Consider the following 10,128-nt stretch of genomic DNA (forward strand, 5'->3'; position numbering starts at 1 on the left):
GGATTGAACCCAGGTCCTCTGGAAGAACAATTAGTACTCTTAACCACTAAGCCATTCCTTCAGCACCTACTATTTTGTTTTTGGAGACAGAGTTTCTCTATGTAGCCCTGGCTGCCCTGGAACTCACTCTGTAAACCAGGCTGCCCTCAAACTCAGAGATCCACCTCTCTTTCAGGCATGCCGAGATCAAAAGCGTGCATTACCACCACTACCACAACCAGGCATTCCTAAGTTTTAAATAGTACATAATATATTGTTATAATTGCTGCTTAATTATTAGTTGTGTTAGTAATCTTACTATAACCATAAATTAAACGTTACCATAGGTATGCATTTCTAGGAAAGTGCGTACGTGCAATGCATGCGTGTGTATTCCAGCAGTATTCATGGTTTCAAGCATCCACTTGAGTTCTTGGAATGTACTGCCTTAGGTAAGGACACTTAAGAATACTGTCAGTCAAACATCTAGGCTAAAAGAAGCAGTCACAGATTGCCACTACTCAGTTCAGGACCTTCACACAGCCTCCCCCTGCTTCCCGACGCAGCTACAAATCTCCCTATCCAGAGTGGGACCAAATTTATCTAGGTCAGGGTCACAGTGGGCTTCAAAGGAGTTTCCTACTGCAGGGCCTCTTTCCCCTCTCCACCTGTCAAAATCCTATGCACTCCTCAAGGCCCTGTCCGAATGTCATTTTGCTCCCCAAAGTGTCTCATCAGCAGAGGTGACTGGGCTCTTGCTGCTGATGCCCAGAGTCCTTAGTCATGCAATCACTTCCCAGGCTGCTCAGGATCTTGGGTTTCTGTAATGCCAACACGCTAAGCTGGGGTGTTTGCAGGCTATAGCATAGTTCAGTGCACACAGCCGCAGGTGAGCAATAAATGATTGATAATTACTCAAATCAATAAGTAATTGATTTAGAGAATCTACACTATACCTGCAGCTGAAGCAACAGCAAGTGCAGGTCCAAGGGAATCGCCTCCCTCTTCCTCAATGGGAACTCTTGTCTCAGGGAAGGAGGCCGGGATTGCCCCTCCCCTCCCCCAGCCACAGTAACAGAGGCAGGTGTGACAGGCATTTCCCTTGGCTCCACCTTCTTTCTTTACCCCCAAACACTGAACAGACTCCCAGTTCCTGCAGGACAGGAGTCACCTCAAACCCAGCACACACAGGACACATGTTCTCCACCCCAGGGCACCTCTGCAGCAACATGGCTCAGTCAGGTGTCTTCCTCCGCAACCCTGGGTACCTCACCTCTGCCCCGCAGGCCGCCCTCCTCTTCAGCCTGGTCCTCACCTCCTTCCACTTATCCTGCGGTACAGGTAACAGTAGTTCTGAGTTAGTTCTTGGCCACCTTGGAAAGGGGAGGGCAGGACTCAGGGAAGGGGAGGATTCCTTGGCCAGGGTTGGTCCTGCCCAGAGGAAAGAGGAAATGGGAGTCCCTTCCCTGGAGGATTAGAAACAGAGCCGGCAGGGGTGGGAGTCAGCTGGGGGCATCTTGGGTTCCTGGCAATCAATTCCTTTGCTAGGACAACAGCAATCACCCCTGTTGACCCTTGCCACAAAACAAAACACAACAAACAAATTTGCCAATTTGCCAGCAGGCATCTCACTCATCAGGAGACCAAACTGGTAGAAAAGGGTACGGCTGGCTCCCCTGCTATTTCCCATAGCTCTTCCAAGGCTCCCTAGATGGAGAGACAAGATCAAGCTAATGACATGACTTGGTTTTGAAGGGAATTTCTAATGTCCAGGAATCAGTTTCTCCAAAACTGGGCTCCGCTCTAAGCTATGTAAATGATTTACAACAGTAGTCAGATCGGATCAAGGTTATTAGCATACTCTAGGCGGGATGGCGGGGCTGGGAGTGGGTGGCAGCAGTTCTATGGCCGTGCTTAAGCAACAACGTTCTTCCTTAATTCCCCTGCCCTGTGTAAACACCACCTCTGAAGGACACGCTGCCCCAGGGGCAGTGGGGCATTTAAGAGCTCTAAGCCCTCCTTTCCATTTTCAAGTAGACAGTCATAGAATTTCCCGAAAGGCTCTTCAAAAGTCAGTCTCTTGGGCAGGGGCACGGCTCACTTGGGGGAGAGCTTGTTGAGCACACGCAAGGCTCAATCTGCAGCATTGCACGAAGCCAGCACGGTGGTACATTCTAGTCACCTTAGCACTTGAGAGGTAGCGGCAGGAGAATCAGGGTTTCACAGCAGGCAGGAAGATAGCCTTAGACACACAAGATCCTGTCTTTAAAAAGACAAATGAACAAACAAGCAAACAAAACCCCTTGGTTTTAATCTGCCTACCTAGGTTGGTATTTGTATGGATAGGGTTTTCTTCCTTGGTAAATACGTCTGGTTGAACTGCATTCCCAGTAAGGTGGCTACCAGCTACCAGAGCACACTTCAAATATGACCAGGGGGACTTTTCAACTTCAATTCATTTTTAAAAATCACTGTAAATAGCCACCATATCAAGGAACTGATGTCCTGAGTATTGTGAATCTCGCGGCCCTCTGCCAGAAGACACAGGGACACAGGGACACAGCTTTTCTTCCCTGAATCTCAGCGTTTGTCTCCATAACCAAGCACTGCTCCACAAACTCTTGACAGAACTTTTATAATTCCTTCTAAATTTTTCTTTTTCATGCCGGGCGTGGTGGTGCGCATCTTTAATCCCAGCACTCGGGAGGCAGAGGCAGGCAGATTTCTGAGTTCCAGGCCAGCCAGGGCTACACAGAGAAACCCTGTCTCGAAAAACAAAAACAACAAAAAAAATCTTTTTCTCTTCTTTTCTTTTCTTTTCTTTTCTTTTCTTTTCTTTTCTTTTCTTTTCTTTTCTTTTCTCTTCTCTTCTCTTCTCTTCTCTTCTCTTCTCTTCTCTTCTCTTCTCTTCTCTTCTCTTCTTTTCTTTTCTTCTTCTTTTTAACCATCTTCCTTGCTCGTCAGTGGGGAGACAATTTCAAGCATCAACTTTTCTAAGCCGTGGATTTGCTCAGTTGAGATGTACTTTTTGTTGATAATCTGGTGCCTGTGTAGCTACATCACAACCCACAGAGATGAAGAATTGAGGTCGGATTTCAATGTTCTTTTGTTCATATGTTGGAAAGAAACTGAATCTGCTGTGAAAGAAACATTCTAGATTGTTCTGTGCTTGATTCAGTTTACACTGGAATAAGCATCCCAAAGCAGTGTGTGCAGGAAGCATCGTGTGCAGCAGGTCTTGGTCTCCCAAGAGCTGGTTTGATTTGGTTTGGTTTGGTTTGGTTTGGTTTGGTTTGGTTTTCTTTTGAGACAGTACCTCACTGTGTAGCCTTGGCTGGCCTAGAACTTGCTATGTAGATCAGGCTGGTCGTAAACTCAGAGACCCCTAAGCCTCCTCCTGCTGAGTGCTGGGGTTAAAGGCAGATGTATGCTGCCGTGCTCCCCTGAAAAGCATCTTTGTTTTTAAAAGAAGATAAAGTATTTTTGAATGAGGATGAAGTGACAATAAAATGGGTTGTACTTGGGTCAACACAGCACACAGATAGCCATGTTTGTTGCTGCAGTGTTTATAGTAGCAAAGAAATGGAATCAGTCTGGATGGCCGTCATGTTTCATGGAAGGAGCCAAACCCTGAAAGCATATTTCACAATTCTAAGTCATATGTGCAGTCCAGACAAACGTAGGGAGATTATGTCGATTACATGAACGTGGAAGGGGGCTGCTCTAGTTTGCTCCTCTGTTGCTGTGATAAAACACCAACCCAAGGTAACTTTAAGATGACAGGGATTATGAAGGGACACTAAGGCAGGCGCCTGGAGGGAGAACTTGAAGCACTAGCTTGCTCCTCCATGGTTCAGGAAGCTTGCTTTCTTGTACAAACCAGGACCACAGTGTGAGGACCACAGGGGCTGGGCCCTCCTACACATCAGTCTTCAACCCCTCCCATATCTGGATGGCTCAGTGCTTAAAAGCACCTGCTGCTCTTGCAGGGGTCCCAGGCTCAGGTCTTGGCTCACAGACCTAGGGGATCCAATGCCCTCTTCTGGCCTCCACGGGTACCAGGCATACATGTAATGTCCACACATAATGGAAGCAATAGCTTGCATACACCTAAAATAAATCTTGGGCTGGAGAGATGGCTCAGTGGTTAAGAGCACTGACTGCTCTTCCAGAGGTCCCGAGTTCAATTCCCAGCAACCACATGGTGGCTTACAACCATCTGTAATAGGATCTGATGCCCTCTTCTGATGTGTCTGAAAAGAGGGACAGTGTACTCACATACATAAAATAAAAAACTAAATCTTTTTTTAAAAAACTCCCACGGCAATCTTTAATCAAGAAAATACCTCTGCAAACATGCCCACAGGTATCTGATTGAGGCAATTCCTCAGCTGAGGGTTCCCTTTCCCAGGTGACTCTTCATCTCAGGTTGACATGAACCAAGCAGCACAGGGATTACTTAGAAAGAGGAAAGGACCCCTAGGATGGCAGAGGAAGCCCAAGAGTTGGAAACAGGAGGAAGAATATGTGCAGAACACATGATCTTCATATTTGAATGTCATAATGAAATCTATTATTTTGTATGCTGATTTAAAAAGTAAAAATGAAACGAACTGTTACTTCATAAGTTTGAAGAAAGAAAGGCGAGCAGAGTCTTTCATTCAGTCTTGTAAAACAAACATCACAGACTGGAGGTCTTTGACAGAAAGGTACATGCTCACCATCCTGCAGGTCGGATGTCGAGGGCAAGGTGTGGACAGGTTTAGTCTCTCTCTCTCCTGGGGTTACAGATGGCTTCTCTCTCACTGTGACCTCAAAAGGCCATTCCTCTAAGCCTTGAGTTGTTGGTGTCTCTTCCTCCTCCTTTCTGTTTTGTTTTTGTTTTTGAGACAGGGTCTCCTGCAGACCAGGCTGGCCCAGGGATATACAGAGATCTGCTTGCCTCTGCTTCCTGAGTGCTGGGATCAGCGGCTCTCTCTCCTATTATAAGAATGGCACGCAAACAGCATTAGAACTCTGCGTACCCTGGTTGAGCCTGAGTTGCTTCTTTTGTCTGTCTCCAGACACAGCCCCACTGTCGAGTGAGGGCTTAGCTGATAACTAAGGGGAGTTCAATGTATTCTTCACCAGTCTTAGTGCAGTCTTCCCTGGGACTCTTAGACCACTGCCATTACTTAGTACTCAATGCACAAAATAATTCACACTGGCTGGCAGGACTCACTGTGACTACTTGCCTTTCCCTGCAGAAACCAGCAACAGCAACTCAACCCTGAGTGCACATCACCCAGACCCTGGGACCCTGGAGCAGTGTGCCAGTAAGTCTCTCCTGTCAACTGCCCTGATCTTCGAGCCATCCCCGGAGCTAGGAAAGAAACTTGGGCCCCTCTCTGTCCATTAACCTGTGTCCCAGAGATGGCCTGGTCTTCCCAGACAATTGGGGATGAGGAATGTCCCAGCATTGTTCACAGAGCAGATTAAAAGCTAGCTTGGCTTTGATCAAAATTTAGTTACATGCTCTTTTGCACAGGTGGGTCTAATGACCCATCCCCTGGCCAGCAGTCAAAGGTGAAAATGTTGTAGCATATTAGGGGTGAGAAGCCCATTAAAAATCACTGCTCCAACCTCTGCCCAAAGCAGGAGCTGGCTTATGGACTCTTCCTCTATTTCCATTCATCCTCTTGACATATTTCCAGGGATAGGATGCTCAGACAGCACAAAGGAATCTCTATCACACGTGTCCAATCAATGGAAGGTTTTGCTTCATCTTAACTCTGATCCCTTTATCCCATCCTCATCAAATGACCAACTGTGTACTTACAGAGAGGGGAGGAGCAACAGTAAATACCTAAGAGGTCAAGAGCACAGCTTTGGGGTCTACAGACTGGAATATATGGGCTCTGCTTCTGCCATATTGGGTTCTTGGTCTTCGTCAGTTTGGGTTTCCTTATATGAAGTAGGGATAATAGTTGAAGCAGCACAGGGCTGGTAGGTCAGTGGCAGAGCCTCTCCTCATTCAAGGCCCTGGGTTCAGTACCCTGCACCAAAGCAGAGAGGTAGTAACAGTGCTGTTATCTTGAGTGCATAAGGTAGCAAACATGTAGCAAGTGCTTCTTGTCCAGCGTTCTTTTTCTAAACTGAGAGGGAGCAGGGGTGGCCAGTGTCTTAGGTCTCGTTCTTGCTCTCCTGTCAGATGTCGACTTCTGCCCACTAGCCTCCCTGTGCTGCCGAGCTTCCGTAGATGAATATGGCTGGATTGCGGCAGCGGTTGGCTGGAGTTTCTGGTTCCTCACCCTCATCCTGCTGTGCGTGGACAAACTGATGAAGTTAACTCCAGAGGAGCCCAAAGACCTAGCGGCATGAGCCCAAGGATGGGTTTTTCTATCATTTGTGGATACGGGGGTGGGGGTGGGGGTAGTGGGAGGGGGAATACTTCTAGAAGCTTCTGTCACTTTAAAGTCACGTGTTCCTCGAAGTCTCTGGCTCCTTTATTATGGATTTGGTGTTGTGGGTCAAACCCAGGCCCCTGTATAAGCTACACGTGCCCTTTGCCATTAAGCTCCCTTTGTGGCCGCACCCCCACTGCAGCTACTTTTCCAGAAGGAAGAAGGTGAGGTCAGAGCTGTCCCAAGGGCCTGTGTGTCTGAATGACCTTAGTCCATCAGGGTTCCTATGGTGACACTCCTCATCTATCCCACGCTTTCTTCTGGGTGCACATGAAACCCAAGGCAATCTTTTAGTGGACAGGTTTGAAAGGCAGGATGTTGGCTCCTCCTACTTTAATCAAGGCCATAACCATCCTGCCTCCTTCACAAATTCAATCCCTCCCCACCACTCCATCTTCACTGTCAGTCCCACCTACTGTAATCATTTATTTTCCTGTGCTTGCATGAGTTTGTGAGCACACAGCTGCAGTGCTTAGAGGGTGTCAGACACCCTGGATCTGGAGTTACAGGTGGTTTTGAGCTGTTATGTAAGTACTTGGTCTGAACCTCCTCTGAAAGAGCATCAAGTGCTCTTAACCCCTGAGTCATCTTTCCAGCCTCGAGTATTTTTTTTTTTAAGAGATGGAAGATTAAGTCTTTCAGGCTAATGTGAACAGAAATACACCCATTTACTTTAGGTATCAATTTTCTAAGCTGAACATGTAAGAATTAGACCCAACCAAGGTTTAACACTCTGTCTCAGAGAGCTCATCCAACAGTTTGGGCTGCTGTGTGGGAGGCAGAGGGCAGAGGCTTGCCTGTTCCACCAGAGCAGCCTGTAACACAGTCCATCTGCTGCTTTGTTTTCATTTTTGTGAGTTTGTGAGACAGAAATCTCCCGTAATCCAGGCTGGCCTTGTACTCAATATGTAACTGAGGACTGGATCTCCTGTAGCCCATGCTAGCCTTGGACTTCTGATCCTCCTGCCTCCACCTCTGTAGCTCTGGGATGACAGGTATGCACCACCACAAAGGCCCACACATTCAGCGCTAGGTACAGGGATGTCCCATGTTCTCTTATGTTAAGGTTATGTAGGGCTGAGGAAATGTGACTGAAAGGACAATTCTGGGGCAGACTTTCCTAAAATAAGACCATCAGGATTGACCCTCAGGGCAGAAGCTGCCCTTCAGTTTTGGACTGTGAAAAGAAACACTAGACTCGGGCTAAAGCTGGACATTGTGGATATACAACCAAGCAGGGATGGCCAGCCTCCTGCTGAGCGTAGGTCAGACCACTCTGAATTTATAAGACACTAGAATAATATGCCAGGTAGGAAGAGATTTCTAATAGTTTTTAGATTCTGTTGAACATCTTGAAGTCAATTTCCCAGACTTGATGAATCACTGTAAAAGCTGTTATCTCCTGGGAGACAGGCAGGGTCTCCTCTCCCAGTATCTCCAATACATCCTTGAGAGGCAGCTTTCCACCCCATTTCTGGATGGACACTGTTAGGTTCCCGATCAAGAGGAGGAAGCCCAGCTCTCGCTCCCCAGCTTTCTGAGGGCAATTCTGTAGAAGGAGCCCTGGGAAGGGGACTGGGAGTCTTGGGTGGTCACCGCGGACACACTAGGTGTGATGGGAAGCATTTGTGGAGAAGGTAATCAGGAGGGAGGCAACATCTGACATCTTTACCCACATGTGCGTTGCTGGACAGTTAATGTCATGCAGACAGATTCATTTTGACAGCCATCTTTGGGATTCCATGAAAACCAAGGAGATGATGTGAGCTGGCTGGGTGGGTTTGGAATTTGTACGCTGATGTGTGTTTTGCCTGCATGCATGTCTGTGCACCATGTGAGTGTCTGGTGCCTGCACAGGTCAGAAGATGGTGCTGAATTCCCTAGAACCAATTAGTGATGGTTGTGAGCCTCCACATGGTGCCTAGAACAGACGATTATCCTTTGCCTCCTCTCCCTGCTTCTCTGCCGTGGATACAGTGTGACCAGCTGCCTCATACTTCCCCTTGATGAAAGTGCTTGGAATTGAAGATCCCCTCCCCCTTCGCCACTGTGGATACAATGTGACCAGCTGCCTCACACCTCTGTCCCCGTGAATTCTTTACCCATGACGGTTGTACCTTCAAAGGGTAAAGCAAAATAACCCACTCTTAGATTACTTGTCAGGTCACAGCAAAACTAACTTATACTGGAGTTACTGAAATAGTGGCTCAATGGCTAAGAGCACCGGCTGTTCTTCCAGAGGACCCAGGTTCGATTACCGGCACCCATATGGTGACTCAAGATCATCTAAAACTAACTCATACTGGAGTTACTGAAAAAGGACAGATGATCCCTTTTTAAAAGAGCAAGTAACTACTGTGCAAATTAAGATGGACCCTTAACACTAGGGTTTCTTTTGACTCCAGGGGCAAAACATGGGTCACAGAATGAACTAAGAATAGTATTAGGGCCATTGGATTCCCCCCTCTCCCCAACATACACACACACACATAAGGCTATAGAGCTCTAGATTTATAACGTCTCTATTTGGTGACCAGCAAATAATTCTAAATTGCCTCTTAAAACCTCTGTGTACTAAGTGCTCATTTCCACAGGACATACAGTAAAACTGGGCAATACAGGGAAGGCTGGCACAGCCCTCGGGTGAGGATGGCATACGTTCATGAACACTCCATATTTTTGGCTCAAGGATTGCGGAATAGGGGTGTGGGAAGACGGAGAGAGCCAGAGGAACAGGAAGTCAGTCAGCTATGAGATCATGTCTCCTAGAAATGTCAGGGGAGCTACACCTAAGAAGTCTCATCAACATGGCTGCCTAACTTTGGCACCCATGGACATTCTATTGCAGAAGGGGGAAAGCCCAGGCCTCCACCCTAGAAGAGGAACTACAGACGACTAAGGAATGGTGAAGGCTGAAAAATGGTCTTCCTTAGAGATGAGCTCCCAGATTCCTTACTCAATACCAAGTGGTCAGCCCTGAAAACATACACATACATGTAGCATTTTCCAAGCTGAACAGATTGTAGACATATATTTAGGAATATATGTAACAATTAAAAAACCTTATGTATAGTAAACACACCCCTAAGGATCAATTTCTGATCTAATAGAAAAAATAATTTGCCGGGTGGTCCTGGTGTACGCCTTTAATCCCAGCAACTCAGGAGGCAGAGGGAGGTGGATCTCTGTGAGTTCCAGGCTAGCCTGGTCTACATAGTGAGTTCCAGGACAGCTAGGGCTACGCAGTGAGGCCGTTTTGAAAAGAAATACTTATGATGAAACCCATCTTGGTGTACAATGAAGGCACACTAAAAACTCACTAGATCATGTAGAAATTCCAGTGTTCCCAGGAATGCGTTTGTTCAGCATTTATTAAGTCCCGTTGTATGACAGAGACTTTAGGCACACTGGGCATGTAGAATACAGATGAATCATTTATTACACCTGGAAGGGCTATAGACAAAACGCCACGAAGGTCACACACACGTATGTACTTGTTAGTGTGGTTGTGTACATGTGTGTGTGCACACATGTACACGTGAAGGCCAGAGATGGCCATCAGGTATCTCTCATTTGCTCTCTGCCTTATTGTTGTTGTTGTTGTTGTTGATAGGGATAGCTTAGTGTAAGGTCAGCTTGAAGGTCAAATGTCCTTATCGGTCCCAATCATAAACCATTCTTAACCCTAATAGAATTAGCTTTTGTG

At 46.8% G+C, this 10,128-nt stretch overlaps 1 protein-coding gene across 1 annotated transcript; it reads left to right on the forward strand.

The window, feature by feature from the left end:
- Positions 1–1,111: 1,111 nt before the first annotated feature.
- Tmem213 (transmembrane protein 213) lies at positions 1,112–6,448 on the forward strand. The gene is made up of 3 exons (XM_021164745.2): positions 1,112–1,320; positions 5,226–5,294; positions 6,170–6,448. The coding sequence occupies exons 1-3, from the start codon at positions 1,176–1,178 to the stop codon at positions 6,337–6,339; spliced, it is 384 nt and encodes a 127-aa protein (XP_021020404.1). The 5' UTR covers positions 1,112–1,175; the 3' UTR covers positions 6,340–6,448.
- The last annotated feature ends 3,680 nt before the right edge of the window (positions 6,449–10,128 follow it).

The sequence above is a fragment of the Mus caroli genome, chromosome 6, assembly GCF_900094665.2.
Source record: "Mus caroli chromosome 6, CAROLI_EIJ_v1.1, whole genome shotgun sequence".
Lineage (NCBI taxonomy): Eukaryota > Metazoa > Chordata > Mammalia > Rodentia > Muridae > Mus > Mus caroli.